This window comes from Gavialis gangeticus, unplaced genomic scaffold (assembly GCF_001723915.1).
Source record: "Gavialis gangeticus isolate Ggan-Ray unplaced genomic scaffold, GavGan_comp1, whole genome shotgun sequence".
Lineage (NCBI taxonomy): Eukaryota > Metazoa > Chordata > Crocodylia > Gavialidae > Gavialis > Gavialis gangeticus.
Window position 1 is genome coordinate 37407548 of NW_017729029.1, and position 24702 is coordinate 37432249.

The following is a 24702-nucleotide window of genomic DNA, read 5'->3' on the forward strand; positions in this document are numbered from 1 at the left end:
CACCCTGCCTCTGCCCCCTGACATATCTGGGGGGTGCGGGTCCTCCCTGCCATCTGGAGCCAGCCCTGCCTGAGCCCACAGCTGGGGAGAGCCCGCTCGTGCCCCTGCTCCAGCTGCTGCTGCCTCCCACTGGGGGGCAGGGGGCTGTGGACCTGGGCCCCTGGCCTCATAGCCCTGGCAGCTGGGGCCCCCTCCAGCAGGGCTGGGGGGCAGGGGCTGTGAGTGGGGGGCAAGGGGCACAAGCAGGGTTGTTGTGGGGCAGGGAGGGAGTGAGGGACACCAGCAGGGCTGTGGGGGGCATTTCATTATAACCAAGGATCTAGGAATTTTTATCAGAGTATTTGCAATTTTTTATCAGAGAATTTGTGATTTTTTATCATAGAAAACCAGGATCCCTGCTTATCAGTTCGGAAATACTCTCACATGTTTCCAAACCCTGAGCCATCCAACCCCATTACTTTTAAATTAACTGAACCAAATTAATTAAAATGGGTTAATGCAGCACAGGCTTTATATAAAACCCATTACTCTATTGAGGAAGACTGGAAATATTTGCTACAACAACAAAAATAAATCTACTGACTTGTCATATTTATGAAAGGGAAAACAATTTTTAATGAGTTAGTCACATTTCCTATTTATCGTTCACATATTCCTCAGTTTTGATGGATACCACCAGCTCTAATTCCTGGGTTTAACCCAGCCAGGCACACAAAGCATGGAAAAATAGTGCAGTTTGATGTTTAAGAACAGGCCACTTTTTGCAAATAGAGAAACCTGAACCAGGATTTTCAGGAATGGCTGGTGATCTTGGAGCTATTCAACTTCAACACCCTTGCAAGGTGTCATTTTTAGAAAGCACTGAATATGTCTCCTTCCAAAATCAGGGTAGAGTCAATAGGAACTGGTTCCTGGCCAGTACGGTAAATAAAGCTCCCAACAGTGGCAGAATTGCAGTCCTTTTCATTGGGATTTTTCTTAGTTAACAGAATAGTTACATGTTAAGTAAGTCAAAACTTTCAGAGACTCTCTAGCTATCTCATGATGATCAGGACCTGCCTTTACCCTACAGCTTCTGCTTTCTGCATGTACCTCCCAGAAGCCTTTCCCCTATTTAATATAGAACACTGTCCTAAATCCTTTTCTGAATCCTGTATCTGTCTCTGACTGGGAAGGCTCCTGCATCGGAAGCCCTGCCTCTGATCCCTCTTATTGCCCTTGGTCAGCAATGATCTGGCTCAGCTGGTTAGCCAGAGCTGTGAAAGAGTGCACTGAGTCCTGTCAATGCCTCAGGACCAGTATTGCCACTCCCCAGCATGGACATTTAAATGAGTTTGGACTAGAAAAATAGAGAAATTGCCTGGAGAATCATGAAGCTGGCTAAGAAATCATGTTTTGCATTTTTTTTTAGTCTCAATACATTTGGGATTATTTTTCTTTGCCTTCTTGTTTCTGAACCATGTGTGTGCGTGCCAGTTTTCCAACTTTTCTTCAAAATCACAGAACTAAAACTTTTTTTTTAATGAAAGCTGAGACTATCACTTAATCACTTGGCTCCAGATGCTGGGGATTCAAGTAAAAACAACAAATATTGTGAGACCTGTGATAAATTTACAATATTTGGCAAAACTGAAGGTGACTCAAATTGATGAAGTGTTAGTCACTTTTGCAACCCTTCGCCCTAGAGTGAATTGGTCTATATTTCACCATAGATCAGTGTGGCAAATTTGTCCTGAAAGTTTGCCAGCCTCCATACAATATCTACTTGCCCACCCTTTGCCACAACAATTGAGGATAACAAAAGCAAGTAATGATATGTCACTTTTCCATCAATATCATTACTTCCGCAGGGGTGCATGGGTGAGAGAATTTTGCAAACCTGTTATATGTGTGTATCTTTTCCAATTCATCAAAGTGATTATCACGCATTATTAACCTAGGTGCTTGTCAGTTTTTTCTGCAACTTTAAAAAATGACATGGAGTTATTTGTGTTCAAGAGAGAACAAAAGCTTATGAGAAAATCCTGCTTTATGTCCTCCCCCTCCTTCTATCAAACTGTAGAAAGAATAAGAATTCTGCTCAGTTTCACACCCCACTCCCAAAATCTTCCTCAGGCTGAGACGATTCTTACCAAGCACTTCTTATATTTAGTTAACAAATAAAGAGCTGCTCCCCTTAGTGATTCATTAGGTTTTCCTTTTGATATTTCTGGTGGCATTAGGATTTTGAATTAAAGGAGCAGAGACTGATTCCAGATTGTGACAGGTAACACCAGTTATCTTGTCTGCTGCTGTATGCATCAAGGATCTGATCCAAAACTCAGTGAGGTTAATAGGAGTCTTCCCATAGATTTAAACAGGCATTAGATTGTGTCGGTAGTCTTTAGAGCAGATCGTGTTCCTAGCTTAGGCACTTTTCTCCACAAAGCTATCAATACTCTTTTAGCCTAACACACACTAGGGGTAATATAGAGTCCCATTAGGTTAGTGCTGAGCGCTTTAGACTTAGACAGTTTCCTTCCAGTCTGGGGTCCACTGCTGGTACAGCTCTTAATGGGAAATGGCAATTCACTCTCTAGGTTCATTCAGCCCTCAGCTTCACTGACACTGGCTTATCAGTGGACACATTCTTAGCCTGGAAGGATTACACTATCCTGGTTAAACCTGCACCAAGAGTTTTCATTATCATGGATAACTGATTGGGAACTTGATTTCCTTGCTCTTTACTGCTGAGCTTCCCTTCACCCTGATTCGTCCAAAGAGTCTTAACCATATACTGTATCCATCACTACGCTTCTCTTTTCCCCTTGCATTGCCTCAGTGTAACCCAGAGGAACCATCTTTTCCTGGATTTAGGGAGGAGATTAGTCATATTAGCACCCAGAAAATCTCCTTAAAGAAGGAGAGTTAGGATTTTCTCACTAGAGCAAATGTTTAAAGGAAGAGACTGTTTAACCAAACCGCAATGAATTGGCTGGTAATTCTCTTTGCTATTCGAGATATGTACATTTGAATGTTTTCTTACCACACCAGCTGCTCCAGAGACTCTGGCCCATGGCATAGCTATAATTAGGACATCATAGTTCAGAGGTGTTCAGCTAAAACTTGAGGGCCACTTGCAAGGTGCACCTTCCAATGGAAGGCCAATGCTAGTGGGATTCACTAAGACTTGCCTGTTTACAAGTGGGAACCTGGACTGCATGTGCATATGCACAGATCTTTACATATGTCCCTGTGCTTACCCACCCTCAGAGTTAGAAAGTCATTCCTAATATCCAACCTAAATTTCCTCTGTGGCAATGTAAGGCCTTTATTTTTCATTCTGCCCCCATATGGACACAGAAAACAATTGATCACCAGCTTCATTGTTACAAGATTTTTTGTATTTGAATACTTTTATAAAAGACCTATCCATTTTGTCTTCACCAGGTGATATAATCATAGTTGTCCCAATATTTCCTTAAATGTCATATTTTATAGACCTCTTATCCAGTTTCTTGCTCTCTTCTGGACTCTTTTCAATTTGTCCATGCCCTTCTTGAAGTATGGTATCCTACATGGGACAAGGTAAGGCCTCAGTGATACTGAATGGAAGAACAACTTCCTCTGACTCACACGTGATATTGCTGTTAATGCATTCCACTATGTTACTAGTTTTTCTCCCAATAATAGTATACTGTTGGTTCACATTTATCTTGTGGTCCACTTTAACCCCCTGGTCTTTTTCTGCAGTATTGCAGCCTAGCCAGTCATTCCCCATTCCTGTACTTGTACATTTGATTCCTCTGCCCTAAGCAGAGTATTTTATATTTCTCCTTATTGAATTTCATCTGATTTATTTCAGACCATTTTTTAATTTATCAAGTTCATTTTGAATCCTAGTCCTTCTCTCCAAAGCATCTGCTACCCCTCACAGCTTGGTGTTAGCCACAAGTTAACTAAATTTTGACCACGTCTCTCAGTCTCTGTGTGCTCCAGCTCCTGCTCCCCCCTTTCTGCCCCTGGAAAAATGGGGATAAAAATTTGCCTTACTCACAGGGTGGTTGGAAGGATCCCCTGGTATAACACCTCCTCTTATTTGTCACACAGGAACAATAACACTATAGAAGAGCAAACTGCATTCTCACATAATCAAAGCTGCAGCCAACTCAGTCTAGGATCTTTTTGGCTGGCAATGATGTCAAAACAGAGAGAGCACAGCTTGATTTCCAGATCCCAGATTGTGCTTGTGGTGCTGGCAGGTAGAAATATCTTGTTTTGACTGGTAAACTGAGCAAATTTGAAATGCAAGTCACTGGAGGAGAATAAATAGAGAACAAGAAGATGTAACTTTTAGGGAGGCTCCTTTCCAATCACAACTACATTGAGAGCTGTCCCAAATTTGAACTAAAGCTTCTTGAGGTCTGAGGAGTGAAACTCAAGCTATGTGAGGCCTTGCTAAGGCTTCCCCTCTCAAAAGCATGTGCACCTGTGATTGCAAAATTGCTCAACAGCAATATTCCAATAAGAGTGCAGAGGGAAGAAACATGAAGAAAAAAGGATCAAAGAGGGGATAAATGTATTAGCTTCTACACTGAAAAATGATGAAACAAAAAGACTAATATTATCCTAACAGAATAACCCTACCTCAGGAGCACCCCAGATATGGCCCATGGGCCAGATCCAACCTGTGGAACCCTATCATCTAGCCCACAGTGCTGTCTTTGGGTCTTGGACCAGCTCCACGCAGGGCTGATCTGGTACATACTGTATGCAGTGCACAGGGCTGGGCTGGGAGTATGTGCTACATGTGGTGCCCATGCCAGACCACACCTGCCTGCTGGAATTGGAGTTGGTCCAAATCAGGCCTGCAGATCAGGCCCATGTGCTGAATCCCATGGTGCATGCTCTCTAGGTCTGATCCAACCACAGATTGGCTCCATACTTCTCACTTGGCCTGCAGGGCTTGATGAGTTTGATACCACTGTCCTATGTGTATCAGCATAACCCTATACCTATTGGAATAACTCTATGAGTGACATCTGAACCATTCTGAAATGCTTAACCTGGTTAAAGCAAACTCAAATTCTCCTACAGCTGATGGCCAAGTAAAGGGAGATCTGTTATCTTATGTATTAAATAAACAAGAACAATCTGTTTGATCTACAGAATACCTATTTATCGAACAGAACTATCCTTGCTACAGAGCTCTGCCTTCTAATTTATGTCTCCTTTTGCTCCTTGTGAACTGAATAGCTTTATGCCCCTGTTAGTCGTGGCATCTGTTTTAAAAGGAGCCAACCATGATTCTAAACACTGTTTAACAAGTGAGCGCAAACGTAGAAACTTTCACATGAACTGTGTAGGTATGTGTCTATATGTAACCACCCACATAAGTGGTTATCAGCTGGAATAGAACTTTTAGCTCCAAACCCTACTATTTTAGCAAAAGAAACGACATTGCATGAATAAATTACGTTACATCACTAGGCTCTTATTCACTGTGTCAACCAGTCATTAGAGAAAGATTTTATACATCTGTATTACCTGTATAAGGTCATGTTACCTCACTGTGACTTCAGCCCTTGGCTAATGTTACATAATTGCATCATTGGAATTTTATGCCCAGTCCACAAAATGGTGCATCCTGTTGTGCCAGATGTGTATAGCAGGATGTGTGATTTTTTTAAACCAGGAATACAATTCCTTTGATCCCAATTGGGTGACTGCTGGCACAGGGAGCTAGGCATCAGGATCCAGCCCTTGATGCTGGCTCCCTGCCTACTGGCAACTTGAAGGCTATGCCACCTAGCAATGGGGAATTGGTTTCCTCATGTTGGGCTGCAGGCATATTTTGTTAAGATGCCTGGAATGGCATGGGGACAAAATCAGGGAGTCTGTCCCTGATCTCAGACTCACTCTGCCTCACACTTTAAAATGTGGGTGTGCAGCTAGGCTGAAAAAGCAGCTGCACATCTGCTTTTTCATGGTCCTGGGGACTATGACCCCAACATCAGGCAGAGGCTACTTGATCTTATGTTCACACTATCCCAGGACCTTACACTTGGGACCCAGGTGCACTCCCCAGGATCCAGCAGCACTGAGAGCTTAACATTAAGAAGAAACTCTCAGGTCTCATATTCACCAGACCTGAGATTTTTGAAAGGCTTGGTGTAGCCCAGCAGTACTGCTGCCCTTTGAACATGATGGATCCTTGCAAGCCAGCATGTTCAAAGGGCATGCACGCAGCTGATCTGCACGTGCCACTCCTAAATGCCGACAAGCCACATATTCAAAATTAAGCAGAATGAATGTAGACCAGCTCTGTGGCTGGTTTGGCATTTTATTGCATCCTAAAATATCCTGCACCTGTGGCACATTGCCATACGCTGTGCCATTCATATGTTAATCACACAATACATGTAACATCTGCCAGGGGCCTTTGTTTTCCAACCTGTAGTTTGGATGTAAACATTATTTACCTGCCTTTTGTGGGATTGAGAGTCTCAGTAAATTGAAAACTGTAACGTACTTTGAGACACTGTGATGGAGAACACTAGCAGGTGAATATTTTTATAACTACTTTTTAAAAATTTTAAATGAATTTGTGCCAGCTGTTTTTGCACTCCTTTTGCATTTGCTATTTGTAAATATCCTAAGAAATTACTTTACCAAAAAGGCCAGTTCACAAAAACACTTCATTTTAAGCATATTTGGGAAAGTGAATATTTGGGAAAATAAAGTTCAAATTCTTAATCAGAAATTCTCTGAATAGAAATATGATTGCAAGAATATTAGCCATTAAAACACAGAACATAACCCAGTAGCATCATAGGGATGGGCAAAAGGGGCGCCAGTCCTGAGTGCTTAATGAGGAGGGGTGCCAAAATCATCCTTCATTCCCACAGAATCTGCACTCAGGAAGCGAGAGCTGTTCTATGGCACAGCTTTTGCAACAGCAACCAGTGCACATTCACTGCACTGCTGCTGCTTTAGGAGCAAGAGCTGGGGTGGGCAGAGCATGTGGTGGCAGCAGCAGCAGCAGGGGCAGTTGGGAACTGTTTTGGGTAAGACTCCTGTGCCCTCCCAATCCCCACCCCTGCCCCTGGCAGATTTTGCTCAGGGAGAAAACTCTGGTTGTTACACTGCTGACAGAAACAATCCCACGTAACCTGTGTGTGTGCAATCAAGAGAGCTCAAATTCTGCATACCAAATACAAGCAATAATCTGCTTATGATCCATTTGTAAAAAAAGAATTAGTCAGTGAAATCATACAGCGAATCAATAACTTAGAGCAACAACTATATTTTTATTAAATCACAAACTGTTCATCAACCTTGTATGAACAGAAAAAGGGCAAAATCCATGACAGTAACACTTTGTTAAATATTGTTCACTTCGTTCTGAATGTAACCATATATTCAGTGCACACAAAAACTTATATTTCTATTTATGAACCAGTTGAAGATGATAGAGAGATAAGATGGTGATAATGACATCTTATATTTACAGAGAGGGATCTCAAAGCACTTTACAGACTTCAGCGTTTATTAACAGGAATCAATAAAACCACTTTTAAATGCAGCCACTACTGGGGTGGAAAGCAGTGGCAGAAGAACAGAGCAAAGCCCCAATACCCAGTTATTTAGGACAGGAAACAGAGGAATACACCATCCAAGTGAAGCATCAGGGGAGTCTAGGGCAGTGGAATAGTTATCCAAAATGGAATTCCTAGGCCAAAGCACAGGAAATAACACCCTTCCCTAATGCTGTGAAAATATATTTGGCTAATTCATGACACCAAGCATTCAAGACCTCAAGCTGATGTTTAATTTTGAAGTTTGCTCCTTCCAGGGCCACCTAGCATTAGAGAAAGGCAAGAATTATAGACTAGTTAGAGGACTGAGTGCCATACACTGAATCATTGAAGTAACATCCTTAATCCCTAGGGTTTTCCAGGACTGCCACTTAGGGCTAGATCCTACTTTGCCTACTGGGTGCCTAAATATAATTCAATTCCACCCTGCTAGAGTCCCTGAAAATCCATTAATAACTCTATTTTTGTAGCCTGTTATCATAGCCTTAAACCTAAGTCACAGAAAAGAAACAAGGAGAAAGCGGATCTCCACCTTTCGCGTTAAGGGTTTTTGGGGGACACAGAGCAGGATGGAATAGTATCACACCTAATTGGTAGAATAGGCTCTGACCCCCCTTGTACTTCCTACAGAAAATGCATCTTTGAATGTAAAACCTGAAAAGAGGACCAGCTACAGACAGCGAGGACAAAACAGTATGTGTATGTGTAACTTTAATAGACTTTCCAATGACCAGAGCCTAGTAGCACAGCTACCAGGGTAGCAGCCAGGAGACATCAGCTCTGCTATTGACTTGGTATGTGACTTTGTGGAAGCCACCTGGTCATTTGTTTATTTGAATCAGCACAACATTGTGGGACTGAATTCATGAATACATCCAACATGCTAGAGGTGTTCCCAAGCATAATCACAGAGTAGAGAAAGAGGCAGGTCTGATGGCCCTTAGCATTAATGTATAGTTACAAACAAAAAACAATATTCAAAAACCAATAAGGCTAGAGTCAAGTAAATAGGGCCTGGGATCAAGACACACTCTCCCTGGCAACTCTGTCAAAGCTTCCACACATCATGCTTGTCATTGCACTTTAACACTCAAAGCCCTGCCCATCCTAACCTTCCCCCTTCTGGTCTCACTGTCCAAGTCCCAAACCACTACACCCCCAGTCTCATTCTTTCTGCAATGAGGAAAAACAAAATATTGAGTCGCTCCTTGTTAAGTGAGTACCATCTATTGTGTGCACTGAACGAAGAAAGGATCCTATGGGAAAAAATATTAAGTGATCATATAATCAAAGATCATCTCAAAATGCATATGTATGAGGAAGCCAAATTAAAGTTTCATAGAAAACCTTTATTGTGGCATTTCATAACTTCTGAGTGCTTGACTTTGCAACCTTAATGTTCTTTTAATGCTGAATGAGTGTATATGTGGGAATGGAGGGAAAGGATGTAGATGTTTGTGTGCACGTGTGTACCATCTTAATTTTAGAAAAAACCAAAAAACTGAAAAAACAGAAAACTTCCTGTGGCCTCATGCTGACTTCGGCATGGGTCATCATGAGCAGGATTCTAGACTTAAGATTCACTGCACAAACTGCTGCCACTCAAGCTAATAGAGTAACTGATAGCAGTAGCAATTTGTCATCCTCTCTATGGACCAGCAGTGGAGGGGAATTAGACATGCACTTTGCCAGTGGGCTTCAGCGATAGTTGCTGGCAGCAAACGAATGGAAAAGTTCTGCAACTGTGTGTTCTGTTCCAGAGGGGAAAGCGCTCACGTGGGCTGCCACCGGCCCCTGCCTGCAGTCACAAGGGCAATGAGGCGTAAAGGGTCTGAATGGCCGGTGGGGGGTGGGGGGGAAGAGTGTGTCCGTGCCTGCTCCAAGCAGTAGGGGGCACTCCTGTGCTGAGCTGCCCACCTCACTGCACCGGACCAAAAACAAAGCTCCAAGTGTTCCCCCTGGGGCACCTATGACTGGCCAACCCCCTTCCCGGAGCACACCTGCAAGCCTGGGGTAACCGATGCCACCACGCAGACTCAGGTCTCTATCTGGGCCCTGTGCCACCTGGGATACACAGGCCCTGTAGACCTTGGGATCTTGGAGTACTTCTTTAGCCTGAAGCATAGAAAGTAGCCTGCCTTAGTCAGCCATGCAAAGGGAGCAAAAAGCATGCCCAAATCCTCTCAAGCATGTACCACAAGGCTTGCTAATGGATAGCTTTATTGGGTAGAGAGGGCAGGTCTGAGGAGGGGTACAAGTCAAAGAAGTGTCAACAGAACAATCCTGAGCAAACAGAACTGGCCTGATAGCCATTTGATACACTTCTAGATTACTATAAACTACATTTCTAGTTAAGTTTCTGGTAATTTACTCACTTCTGCATCCTGAGAGAGAAAGAGAGCTGTCCTAACATGTCTGCCTGTCTTCTTTCTGGAGAGATTTTCTCTTACATAGCCCCTCTGACCTCACCCTCTAGTACCCAGTCAGGGACAGGTGTTATTCGATGCTGGCCAATCAATTTGAAAAACATCATCTTTCACCTTGGGAAGGGACCACTGCCGTAGGACTGCCCTCTCAGGCTAAAGGCAGGAAGTTTAACAGTAGACCTGGCAACAGAGAGAGGTCTTGCTAGGGGATCCCCTAGGCAGCCATGTGATTACCTAGCAACTGGGTTGATAGACATATGGGGGGGGGGGACAGACAAACCCCAAAGACAGGGAGGAGGCTGGCATGGGATTCTTTCACGGGGAGCAAGGGCAGCAGCGCCCCTCTGTGCACAGATGTGGGGCAGGGGGGCTCACACGTGGCATCCACCACCGCATGCTGCCACCCACACCGCCACCCACCACCCTGTGCCACTACCTCCCAGAAGCAGGGCTTTCATAGACGAGCCTATGAACTCCACTTCATCAATCTACTGATATAAAAAAATCATGGACTAAATACAGACATTGGATTTATGACTCACTATAACCTTCCTAACATCTGACTCCCCAGGTAACCCTCAGTTTTTACCAGCTAGTCTCATTCCCTTCCCCCCACCCTCCTGTCTCCCATCCTTTGACTACAGCTAGATTCATTCCCCCTTCCCCCCCGCTCCCTCTTGTCTATCACCTATTGACCACCTCAATTTACATTTTAACCAACTGGCTTTCTTGCATATGTACAGGCCTCTGGCTACTTTACCACTCCATCCAGGAAGAGCACAGACCATCTACAGATGCTTCCTCAGCCTGACAAAGGGTGTTTGTGCCAGAAAGCTTGCTAAGAAGAATTTCTCCAATGATTTGAGTTGGTCTAATAAAAGATATCGGATTTACCCAAAGAATCTTGTCTGCCTATGTCCTTAGACCAACACTGCTATAACCCATACCCTTGAACTAGTGATGATGTTTCACTGCAACACCAATTCTAGACTTTAAGTGCTGCTGTTACACAGCTTCTACAGAGAATGGCTGCAAATTTAATTCATGGGCCCATTAAAATCCACCTTGTCTTTTCAGGCACCTGAAGATAAAATGCTAGCAGGTATGTGCAAGGTGTGTATTGAGAGCCAGGTGAGAGGGAGGATAAAGAGGGGGTGAGGGCAGAAGCATATATTGGAGCTAGAGAGGCCAATATCAGGGAACTGAGGAATCTGGACTGGGGGGAAGAAGTAGCGAAGTCTGTGTATGCGTGCGTGTGTGTGCATGCATGTGTGCGCGCGCATGCATGTGCACCCACCTGCACACATGCGTAGGAAGAGAGAAATCTGGGTCTGCAAGAGGAGGGAGTGAGGACAGGGGTATTTGTTTGTGAGAGGGAGGGGACTTTGGGTCTGTAGGAAGAAAGGGTGAAGACAAGAGGGACACTGGGGGTCTGTAAGCAGAAGGGGTAGGGTAGCATGTGTGCATACGTGCCTGTGCAAGAAAGGAGCTTTTGGATCTCTAATGCAAAGCAGATGTGAAAAATAATAGAAAGATCCACTCTGATCTCTGAGAATACAAGATCTGCTCCTCCCACCCCAAGCTCAAGCATACTCTCACTAAGGAAGAACTGGACTGAAAACAGCAGGGGAAGCCGCTGGATTTACAGTCTTTACAATGCAGAGAGTGTTCGTTTCCTCAGGACCTCTGGGCTAGGGACAGACGTTACACATAAACTGTTTTAAGTGATCAGAAACTGGTTTAAACCTGTAACAGAACAGATGCTCAGTGTACCTAAACCAGTTTGAAAATGGCTGAAACCAGTTTGAGATAAACCTGATTGAATGTAGTATCAGACTTAACTGATTTCACTCAAACTGGTTTATGCAATGTCTGTCCCAGACCCCTTGCTGGTTTAAGATAAACCAATGTCCCCCAGCATCCTGGCATGCTCTCTGGGCTGGGCAGCGCTCTCTGCTCCACAGCAGGCCTGTCCCTTCCCCCCTGCTGCCTCACTGGAGCTTGGCAGTCTCTGTAGGCGTCTGCTTCCCCCCTCCCCTCCTTACTCTGTGCTAAGCAGGCTTTTGCCCATCCTTTACGGACACCTCAGCATTAGCTAGCAGACCATGTGCTGGCTACAGTCCGTGCTGTGGGAGAGGACAGAGGCAGACAGGCTTTTTGGAGCTATTCAACAGGTTTGCTCCCCCTCACCACTCCCTGCTAAGTAGGAATTTCCCCCTCCCCTCTGCCTTGCGGGGAAGGTATCTGTGTATTAGCTAGCAGACCACGTGCTGGGTGCATGATTAATAAACAGGCAGAATCAACAGATAGCTGGTAATGTCCCTCTGTTTTCTTAATGAGGTGATAAACAGAGATGGGGGGGCACTATTATCAGCCCCTCTCCTCCCCTCCCCCCTTGCTTGCCTTTGAGTTTGCTGCAGACAGTATACAGAAGCAGGGATGGAGATTGAAAAGCTCCACATCAACAAATGCATGCACTGCACACACAACCTTTGCCTCAGTGCTAGCTGGGGCTGGGGGCTGGCAACGCTCCCGCCCCTTGAGCAGTGAACTGGGAAAACCTTGGGACTGAAAGCAGGCTGGGGGTTTACAACCCACCCTAACCAGAGCCTCCTGCTGGGACCTGGCCACACCCCCCTCAGCTCAGCTCTGCAAGGGAAGGGAGGATTGCTCTAGCACTCCCCAGCTTCCAGCCTGAACCACTGCAGGCATGTGCCTGCATTTCCTCAGTTCAGAGGGATTGTCTGTATGGTTGAAAACTGGTTTAGCTTAGCCAGGTTGGACTAACCTGCAAAGGTTGAATTGATTCAGGCTCAGGCTTTTTGAATGTCTGGCCCTAGGGTTGTTCCCTCTTCACCTGATCTTTCAAACACAGCACACAAGATCTCTGAGTTATAATAAACCTAAGGAATCTGGGTTTTGTGGTGGGGGAAGATGAAAATCTCTTCCCTGGCTTCTGCTAATAAAACATAGCTGTCCTGGAAAAGCCAGGCAGGCCACCCTCCTCTCTCCTCTCCTTCACTCCCCTCTCCCCCTTCTCCCTGCCATACTTCCTTCCTCAGTTCCTTGAAGCAGGGCTATTTGTTTGAAAGTCTCTGAAAGTTTTGGGCACCAACGCACTGAGATCAGCTGAGTCACTGTGCTTAAGAGGGCTCCTCTCACCATCTTCTGAATCTCCTTCTCTAACATAGGGCAATACCTTCTTAATTTGCTTTTTCCTTCCTTGGAGTTAATACGTCTGAGAGTGAGCAACTAAGAGCATTATCCACAGCCAGGCAGAGTGCAGGATGCTGAGCTGAAAGTTTCCTGTGCTCCCCCGTGCACAACTCTGCAATGCTCCTTGGACCTGGCCTGCATCACTACCTATTAATTCAGTGCTAAACCTTGGACAGCCCATTCACTGCACCACAGGCTGGTCTGCAACATACCTCCTCCTTTAAGAAGCCAGGGTGATATCAGTGCACCTCAGCCACAGCGTGCTGGATCCCACACAAATGCCAGTTAAACCCCTGTGTGATCTCTGCCACCATTGATCTTCCACAGCTGGGAACCACCCCCAGTCTGAATGAGCTCTGCTAATGCACCTCCCCCCTGGCCTGTACCCTATATTCTTCAACTTTCCCAGTACTGCACTCTCTCCTTCCCTTACAACTCTGTCAATAAATCTTTGTCTTATAATGTGGCTCCCCACCTATCCCACAGCTAGCTAGCTGTTTCCACATGGCCCTCCACATAACTTAGTGCCCCTTTGCTACTTAAGATCACCTGCAATGCAGGTGTGTTAGTACTCATTGTAAGATGTGTGCAGCCTTCTGCTAAGAATGAGGCAGAGACCATCCAGCTTAACAAGACTGTCATTCAGGCTAGGGAAATTGAGCACCTGGGCTCCTAAGATGTGATGTCCTTCAAGGAGTCTACTGCATCATGCCCATGCTCTCCTCGCAAGCTCCATCTGTCCTGGCTCTCAATTTTTGAGCAGCATGGTCAGTCGGGATGGCTTATGATTTTCCATTAGCCACCTCCCCTCCTACACAGTCCAATACAGCAGATGAACATGTCACTCCTGTCGTGGAACCCCTGAGAGCCAACCTGCTCATTGGTCTAATGACTCTCAACCACTCAGCTCAGCCCAGAGCTAACAAGGCATCTTGAAATTAAAAAGTGAACTGCAATCCTCAGTAGGCCTGTCCTCCTTTTGGTATTAGTTGGATTTATTTTTCTATCTCACAGAGAGGTAGAGAGCAGCAAGCTGCATTAAGATCTGATGAAGCATCACATGCCAGAGACTCTGCAGGGTTACTGGGATGGGGAGGGCTTGTTGTTAAGAGGAAATGTGATTGGGAGCCATTCCCTCTCAGGGAAAAGTAGGGAATTATCACTGAGCTATTTTCTAACCTTTCTTAGCTATCTATCTGAGATCAACTGAGCAGTGTGGAGAGCAGGTGAAGTAGAGGGGGAATGAGAGAAAGATACAAGTGGATGTGGAGATATGAGGGAGGTAGATTTTGGTCTAAACTGAGAGGGAAGGAAGAGTAATTTGGGTCTGTACAGCAGGTGTACATAATGAGAGCTTTACCATTTATAGGTTGGATGGGAGTACAGAAATATTTTAAGGTTGCAGAACAAATAATGGTACTGTTCTTTGTGTGTGAGTGAGAACATCAGGAGACATGAATCTATAACTGGACAGAAGAAATGCTGCCATATCAGAGAAAAGTAGGGTCTTTTTCTGGCTGATGGGTGTTCTTGCAGCTCCCTACTACTGGGTCAAAGTGCATGCTCCTCCTGTGCCTCAGCACTTGATGATCCAAAGCACCATCTGCTCTGTGGAAAGCAGCTGTGTCACTCCCAGGAAGAGATGAGCAGGTAAGTGGGATCTGCTAGAAGGAACAATTGCTGGTAGGTACAGAAACTGATAGCAAAAGAGGGGATTGGGACAAAATAAAGAGCAAGAAAGAAATAGGGGAAATGTGAAAGAGAACAAGAAAGAGAAGAAAAAGCTAAGAACACCTACTCTCCTATTTTATTTTATAGAAAGTTTACTGTTCTCATACAAGAACCTGTCCGAGAGAGAGAGAGCAGTGGCCCCAAGTCTTCATTGCTTGCATTGCATGACATTTACCCTAAAGCACAGAGCACTAGTAGAACATAATGGCAGAGTTCTGCACTCACTTTGCACTAGTGAAAGTGCCTGCTGAAAGGCAGAGAAATGATGCCAAACATTGCTGATTGTTTCCAGTGACAGGCAGCCAGTTTCAGAAGGGTAAATGTGACACGAGACAAGCAGCACTGTTTGGCATTCAAACTTTTTGTAATAGGTGGCCCCTTTAATTCTCCTCTAACTTAGTCCCCATAATGTCCCTTCACAAGGTACACCATACAGCCCGGTGAAGAGGGACCATCCACTCCCCTATGGGACAGATATGCTTCCCAGGCAGTTTGCATACAATCCATTAGCTCATTCAGCACCCCTGGGCTGGAACTCGATTCCCTGTATTGTCCCTGGGGTGGAACAGGAACAGGAGAAAGGGCCAGAGAAGTAAGACCAAGTGTTTGTGACCAGGGGACATGGCTCCATGGAGTCTTATTACCAGTTTGTAACACAGGCAAAGGCAAGACTAGATTTGCTTATTGTTTCAGTAGTGTGTCCCCTGTAGAAGCAGGAGGAGGCATGTGAGCATGGGAAGCAGCACACTGTAACAGACAACACCATGCATCATAAGCTGTTGTCACTGCCAAGTGTACAGTCACCTCGGATGGCAGCCACAGCCACTCTGAGTGAAACATTGCATGCAAGGCAGCCATGGGAATGAGAAAGGGCTGGACATTGTGCCTACAATGGTGCATGGAGTCAGATCTGGGGCAGCTGTCAGTCCTAGGGACTAACAAAACCTTTCGGGCTGCTCTGCCGGTGAGCCTGGGCTCTGTGGTATTTTCTCTGGCTCCTTCATATCCCCAAGAGAGAGAAGCTTTGCACACAGACAGCTTCTTGGGTCTTTCCCAAAGTGTGATTTTCCAGCTGCACCTACTATTTATGGCACAGGGTGGAAACCTTACTCTCTCTATGGCAGGGATGTGAATGAGCCAGAAAACACAGCAGACCACATCTGTCCCCTGGGGTGTGATTCCCTTCGCCTCAGTGGAATTAACCCTGAAATGGATTTGGCCCAATGTCTCAGAGACTCAGAGAGCTTGAGAGATGGCTGCTGGTGCAGGGAGACTTTTATCCACAGATAATGAATGTAGGTCTACCCCCCCATTTATAATGACTGAGACGTTATAAACAGCCATCTTCTGCCTGTTTGGCGATCCATCCGTGGTGCTGCGCTCCAGCTGGTTCCTACCATTAGAATCCACCCTTCTGTTGACAACACTGCAGGACTGCACTGTCCAGAGCACTCCCTGTCAGTTTTAGAGGCTCAGGCACACCAAGAAAGACCGAGTGGGAGAGGGCACCACTGCCTGCTCATGCTGTACCTCCTCTGGGGAGGCACAGAAGGCTCCAGTTGCTACTGCTATTAATCTTGCCCCTTTCCCTTAAAAACAGGGAAAAGAAAGAGGCTGCTTCTTTTAAAATAAAGCCTGGAAAAGCAGCACTTCAATGCACAGAGTGAGGGTTCCATTCTCTGCTGTGGTTATGAAACTGCAATTAATACCAAAAATGCAGTTAGGTTAAGAATCAGGCACATTTACATAAATTCATAGATTTTTAGGTCAGATGGGCCATTATGGTCCCCCAGGCCAGGCTTCTATCTTACACACCCTATAATATGGTGTCACCTAGCAGTTCCTGCACCCAGCCCAAACCTAATCTTTCTAAGTGAGTATGGAAGAATACAGATCTGTCCTGCCTGCCAATAGGACAGATACTCGAATGAGACAAGGCACCTGGAACAGATCTGTCTTCCAGCAGATCACATTGATGACACCAAGTCCCCTGTCCCTTTTAGTATGCACCACAGGGAGATGGGATAGTCAGTCCCTCACAATCACCACCAGTCTCTGTCTCCCCTCCCTCCATCAATTCAAGCTGTGCAGAGCTGGATCACCTACTGTTTTACTGTGTCATAACCATCACAAGAGCTCGCTATATGGCTTCCTTGCAGTTTTATGTCATATCTGCATTTCTCCACTCATAAAATGTGACTGCACCAATTTCTGTGTTTGGGGGTCAGTCAGCTAATAGGACTGTTTTGAGTTTTCCTGACAGACACTTTTAATCAAATCCTACCATATTCTAGCTCCAAAGAGGTTTCATTACTGCCCACTTACTTGCTGAGTGCCACTACCCTTCAGAAGCTGTATTCAGCTGCATTGAATTTAAATCCAAGATGCACCACTTTGCACCATGAAGGACTTTTTATACAGTTTTTCTGCTCAAGCCCTCCTCAGTGCCCTCATTTTAACAGCTTTTTGTACTACGCTTGCCCTTCAGAAACCCCCCATTCTATTACTACTGATGGGAGAAAGGAACTATGATGGGCTGTGAGAGGAAGAGGTGTGCGGGGAGAGGTCTGTGGTGGGGAGGATTGATTAGAGTTTTAGGCCCATAATCTGGTGCAGGCAATAGGGGTGGCAGCGTGTGGATAAGAACTGGTCTGTGAGAGATTGAGGGAAATCTGAGAAAGCTGACAGAGAGATAATGATCATCTTATGGATCAGAGGGAAATTAGGATATGGGGAGGACTAATCCAAAACACATAGAAATCAATAGGAATTGTACAGCAGGCTTCAACAAGTTCTGAATTACACCTGCATTGAGCAATTCCTGCCCCACACTACTAGCGGCATAGTCCTGGCCTGTTTCCCACTTGGAACCAAGGGCATGAATCTGCTTCTCAGCAGTTGTCTCTAGAAGGGCCTTTGGTTTAGTTCCCAGGAAAGCAGTAGAATCACTGTTGTCCACTGCAATTTGTAGACCTTCTAGTATAAACTCACATTTATGGGAAGGGTAAAGCTCTGCCAAAATTAATCCATCGAGGCAAGTTAAAGGCAAAAGTGCCCCCAAATCCACAACATTATGGTGCTGCCTTTACAGTCCCCATAGTCTTCCCCCTAGTTGTCTCAGATTGGGCTCTCATGGTTTCCCCACCCTCATGAAAATAAAGAGCCTCCTTTCCCTTTTTTCTTGCCATTTGCCCACAGGGTACAAGTAAGCCCTGCAGGAAGAAGGCAACAAATACAAACGTCCCCTACTGAATTCCAGCAAGATCACCAGCTTTGCAATTAATGTTTCACTCTGTAGGGTTAGGAGGCGAACAGCATTCAGGAGTGATGAAGGTAACAGGTGCTTTGTGTATCAGCTCGTCAGCCAGAATACAGACAGACGAACCGGCAACCTGACTGACCAGCTGTCTGAGCATCTGGAGGACAAAATGCCAAACAATCTCATGTTAAGATTGGTAACAGTAGCCAGGGAAGACTATGCAGGGCTACCTTCACCTGCTATACGGCAAAAGGTACAGAGAAAAGAAAGCTCATGTGCCAGGATAAGGAAGCAACCTCCACAGAAATGCCAGCCACACAGAGGAATCTACAAGCCCTAGAGGGTGGGGTTGTTGGTTTTTAACCTTTTGGCAGACAGTGAATGGATGATAAATGAGATTTAACTTGAACTAGTATAGGTTATCCGACTGTTGTATATCATATTACATAGGTCAGCAGCTAGTAAACAAGAAACTCAAGGACGTGAACAGGAAAGAAGAGGCAAGAGAGAGACAGGGAGCAAAGGAAAGAAAACGGTAGGGGAAGAATTCATGTGACAGAAAGAGGAAAGTAGTAGGGCAGGAGAGGGCTGGCACAGTACAAGGAAGGACCCAAATAGAAGAACAGAACAAGAAAAGCAAGGGACAAAAGGCAGAGGAGGCCAAAAGAGAGAGAGCTGAAAGAGAGACATGGGGAAGGCAAAGAAAAAGCAGAGGAAGACAGCTAGTGAGTATGGAGAAGGAAAAGCCTCATGGGTTGATGCATGTTGCTAGTATCTGAACAGGTAGCACTGACATACGGAGCAGCCGGCCTCCTGTGCCTCTGCTCCATTTTGCTTGACTTACAGACTACCCCAGTGCCCAGCAAGCAAGAGAATGTGGATAACCATACCTCCAAAATCAGGTCTCAGGCGGACGTCATATCCTTTCAGCAATTTGTCCACAATCTCTTTCACCACAGATATATTCCCAGTGGATTGGCTGAAACACAGAAGTCCCGGTCATCGTCTTTGCCACAGGAGACACACAGGAGTCCTGGTCAAAGGGCTAACACAAATGCTGTCTCTAGTGTACACTGGTGAGTGTTTCACACACACACACACACACACACACACTCCCTGCCTCACAAGCTGAACACATACACATATACTTTTCCTCTCACAAACACATTCTTCTGTCTCCTAGACACATTTGCTATTGCTACTACATAAACATTCTCATTCTTGTTTTACTGTACATAGATATGGAAACAACAGGTCTGCTTGGGATCCCAGGCTGTTGGGATACCCACTTAATCAGAAAATCCAAAGGGCCATCCCTACAGGCAGTAACACGCTGAACTCTTCACTGGAATGGCCCTTTCGATACTCATTCTCTTTCTTATAAGGCACACACATTTCCCAAATTGCACACTCTTTCATGCACATACCCACTACAGATACACATTCTTCTTTCCTGAGAAAATGGAGATTCAGTTCCTCCCCCTCCCAACCAGCACACACAGCTGTGTGCACACATTCACTCTGTACAGACATCCAAGCTTTATCATGCACATGCACAGCTTCCACACTGCATTCACGTACACTCAGTTTCTTGAACATACTACTGTGTTCACAAAACTACCCTCCTTAGCATATGTACGTATGCACAAGACTCCCACAAGTGCAACCTCCCTCTCGCATCACACACTTACTGTCCAAGACACTGTGCACCTTCTCACGCATCCTAGATACAAACACAGATTCATCACACCTAGATAAACAGTTTGTTCCCCATTGCTCAATCCCCACAAATGCTATCTCCCTTCCCCATACTGTGCACCCAAATGTTCCCTCATGTTATTTGCACACAAAATTGGAAAAAAACCCACCCCTTCCTACAAATATAACATGTATCTGATCTCTGGCCTTTAACAATAAATGTTTTACCATTGTATCAGAGCAGCTTCTAACGTGGTCTTAGTAATGCAGACACAGAGAGAGTGAGGCAGAATTCATCTTTGCCTTAGTATGCTTGGATAATTATCTTTTTCCTACCAAGCCCTCTGTTTTTCATCTGGAGGCTGGGTGGTCTCCATCCTTATTGGTGTTCCAGTTTCTTCCAGTTATACAAGAGGGAGGGGTCTCCTGCTATAAATATTCCTGGAGGCTCACAAAGAGCCAGGGTGAAGAAGCTAGAGGCAAGAAGTAGCTAAAAATGAGCCTCCAGCCCAAACCCACCCACAGTGTCTGCTCTGTCCCCACTATTTTCTAGACTCTAATAACATTCTTTGCAATCAGAAGTTAGGCTCCAAGTCTTTGGAAAAAGACACATCATCCTATCCACACTGCCTGCCACATTAAGCCAATTCAGGATGGAAAGCTGCAACAAAACACACCCCTGCCAGCCAAGCTTCATGTCTCACTGGACATGGGGATTTGTGTTGACATGTCCACATGCTCTGGAACACACAAATGTTTATGTACTCCTCTGGTTGTGATCTCTATATATGGATTTCCAACATGAAGACATGAGCCTGTATGTTTATGAGCGCTCTTGAGTTAGTATGTGTAGCTGCATGTGACATGGACACAGATCTGCATATAGCTGGGCATCTCCGGATTCAGGTCCACATTTCAATTGATGTGGCTACATAAATTGTTGAATACTGACAATCTAGATGTATAGATACATAGGTACATATATTTATATATGGTTACATGAGTTTGGGCATGCACAGATGTATGGATTAAGTGAATGGATCTGAATAGAGGAACCAGGTCCACTGAACAGTATGTGCAAGTATTCTGTATCTGGATACATGAATGATGGGTGCATTGATGCATGTGTGAATGTAAGGTAAAACATCTCTGGGCATCAGAATTTAGATCCATGGATAAACTGGTACATATGCTGGTGGATAAATTAATAATAAAACTGTTTTTGTTTATTTTATTTGTAACTTAATATGAACTGTTTTATTGTACCCTGTACAGGCAAACATGGACATATGTACAAAATGTTCCTTTTCATATACAGTTTCTGTCTGAACATCCATATGTACTTTTTGTGGATGTAGACAAGGACAACAAGCACGCATGGATCCCTGTGTTTCTGTATGTGTATTTGTTCATGTATGGTAATATTTGGAATTTGTGCCTGAATACATGTGCACAGTATCCATGGGTAGTTGAGTTCATAGGTTTAACATATCCATATAACAGTAAATGCATAATACAACAAGCCCTTTTGTAAGGATATCAAAGGTATTAATTTAGCCCTACACCAAGCAGTGAAGTCAGAAAGTATCATTATTTCCATTTTACATATAGAGAAACTGAGGCAAAGAGAATATTATATGCCTAAAGTCAAGCCCATGATAGAGTTTGAAATATAAATGCTGATGTCCTGTCCTCACCCATAAACTAAAAGCAACTCCTACAGAAGTCAATGGGAGTTACTTGTATTCTGTGGGAATAAAAATAGGGCCAACGTCTCTGTTGTGACTCTCAGGTCTGTGTCTGAACCATAAGGCCATCCTCCTATTGCTGAACCAACAGTCCCTGTAGTTACACAGGAATTTATAAGTATTTGTATGTTAGCTTATAATCCTTGTGGACAAAAGTCTTTATGCATGACAGATCATATATACTGAATGTCTGAGTTGTCTCTTTGAATACTGCATATGTGAACCTTAGTGAGTGTACATGTGTTCTGTATGTGTATGCATAGCCCGTGTGTATGCGCATCATGGTGAATAATTAATGAGGGTGAATATGTATGTGTACAAAAGTAAGTATAAGTTACTTGTCTGCATTTAGTTTCAAAGGTACATATATGGTATGTGTGTTCAGCATGTGCACAAGTCTGTAAATGGGCAGATATAAACAAATGTTCATGGACATGTATGGGCAGGTGGTACATACATGCACATGCATGTGTGCACATCTGAATTTTCAGTATGTGTAAACATAACTCTTTACACATCCTTTCCATACCACTGGAGAATTGACATGAGGGGTGGCATAGACCTGTGTATATGCACATATGCGTTACTGTGTGTATATGTGCTTTGGCATGAAAATAGAAACATAAGCCTCTGTATATATGTATCTGTATTTGTGAACATGGGTCTCTATGTGTTTGCTTGTAGCACAATGTTAGATAAACATGGATGTGTAAGTACATATACATGTATATTCATGCACTGACACTAATAGAGGGAGCACAGGTTGTAAATACACGTGCACTTTTGTGTGAACTGATGGTGAGGGGAGTACATATACATTTTACTTCTGCACATATGCTGCAGGAAAATATATATGCATGTATGGAGAGATATACCTTGAACATCAGTTCCAGTATGGATGTGTGAGCATCTATAGATATATGCATCTCTGCGTGCTTCAGTCATATCAGTGGTCATATTTGCACGTGAGTACGCCAGGCATTAATACATACGCATCCATAGACACATGTCATGCCTATATATTATGGTGTTTCATGTATAATGCATAGATGCATGTTTTGGACTGATAGAGGCATGGTTCATTTGCATGTGTACATGCCCTACATATGTCTGTACGCAGTGTAGACGTATGCACTGCATCTGTACTGCACATTACAGAGAGGAGCGTAAATGTAAATGAACACATGCATGGAGATGTCTTAGTGTGGCTGAATGTGCAGTGTGTGTATAGATGCATGCAGGGCTATGCCAGGCTGTTTGTGTGGACGCATTGGCATGTGTGCACATCAGTGCCTAGGTTCAGTTCATCTTTACTCACTGGACACCATTATGTTTCCCAGCTTTAATGGTGTTTAATTTCTCCTAATCCAGTTTTGTGTAGTGGCAGATCGGCTGCATACGGGCTGAGAGGTGAGCTCCGTCTGCAGAAAGCTTGCTCCAGATTTCATGCATGAGCACCCATCCTCCCACTAAAATGCAATAGCCTAGGCAATAACACTGCCAGGCATCAGGAAAGCAAGTGGGGCAGGGGGGAGGGAAGACCCCCTCACACACCAAAACAAGCCAGACACAGGCTTCCCCCTGCTCTTGTCCCTGAACCCGGGAAATGAGATCTTACCTTTGCGCAAAGCAGGCTAGACAAAGAGCTGCTAAAGCAGAGACAATTCCACTCAATCTGTCTGCCTGGAATCTCCACATTTCCACAAACACGATGGAAGAAAAAAATTGGGAGGGGAGGGGAGGGGAGGGGAGGACGGATCTTCTGAAATCCCCCTCCAAAAAAAAAAAAGGAAAAAGAAAAAGAAAAGCCAAAAAATAAAATGAATAATTTCCTTAGAAGACCCACATGAATGAATAATAATTTTAAAATAAATAAATAAATAAATAAATATATATATATATATATATATATATGGGGGAAAAATATCCCCCCCTCCTTCAGTGCCAGTCAAAGAATTCGCCTCTTCTTCCTTTAAGCATCCTCTCAACAAGAGACATCCTCTGGCAATGGAGAAAATCCCAAGAGAGAGAAAAATAAAAAGCTCCCAAAATGGACTAAGCAAAGTGTGGAATCAAATCTCACAGATTAAAAAAAGAAAAAGAAAAAAAAAAAAGAACCCCTTCGCCCCTGAACTCTCTCCACTTGGATTATTTTCCTCCCTGCTATTTTGCCATCCAGTTCTGCAGATGTTGCATGGCTCCTGCCATCCACCTTCAGAAGAAGAGGAGGAGGAGAAAGGGTGGGGGGGAGGCACGAGGGAGGGGGAGACTTATCTAGCAATGCAATTTTATTCTGGATTTTACCTAGCCTTTGCTGCTCTGATCCCCCCTCCCCTTTTTTTCTTTTCCAAGCAAGATTTTCCAGCCTTAAGGTGCTATTTTGGTTTTATTTTATTTCATTGCATCTTGATTCTGATGACTTGGATGGATCTTTTGAAAGGATTAAAAAAAATGAAAGAATGGGAAAACAAAAAATCAAAATAATGATAAAATTCTGTATGCAGAAAAAACTGCTTTCAAAAAGAGAACTGCATGTCTCCTTAATGCTGTTGCTGCAGCTCCTGTAGAGTTTTTCTGCTCATTGCAAAGTCACAAGAGAAGGGGAGGAGAGAGGGAGTTCATAGATTGAGGAGGAAAAAATCTACGGGCAAACTGGTATCGTGACGTTATGGCTGACAACATTAACCCCTGCTGGCTTGGAAAGGGTTCTTTTGGGGAGGTGGGAGGGATGGTGGTGTTTTTGCAGGGAGTGGATGGATCGGAATGGGAGTGCTTTGCCTACTGGAACCGATCGATCACTGCCTTGGACATTTGAAACAGGCAGGTAAACTCACAGAGAAAGCACCAAAGAGCAAACAAAATACACGAGTGTCTCTGTAAGCCAAGGGCTAATGAGGATGATGGTATTTCTACAAAGTCTTCAAGGAGAATTCTTGATGGCTTTTGGAAAATGACAGGGAGAATCCAGGAGTTCCCTCAGGAGGGAGAGACAGCAACACAGAAAGAGGTTATTTTTTGCTTTCTAGAATGTAACAGAAGCTCAGATT

At 44.4% G+C, this 24702-nt stretch overlaps 1 protein-coding gene across 2 annotated transcripts in view; it reads right to left on the reverse strand.

The window, feature by feature from the left end:
- GABRQ (gamma-aminobutyric acid type A receptor theta subunit) overlaps window positions 1–23353 on the reverse strand; it is a 182059-nt gene extending 158706 nt beyond the window's left edge. For both annotated transcript variants that reach the window (XM_019521405.1, XM_019521404.1), the window contains exons 1-2: window positions 23274–23353; window positions 19100–19188 (exon numbers count right to left, since the gene is read on the reverse strand). In XM_019521405.1, coding sequence (XP_019376950.1) covers window positions 19100–19188; window positions 23274–23353 — 169 coding nt within the window. The remainder of the gene's footprint in view (window positions 1–19099; window positions 19189–23273) is intronic.
- Between the last annotated feature and the right edge of the window lie 1349 nt (window positions 23354–24702).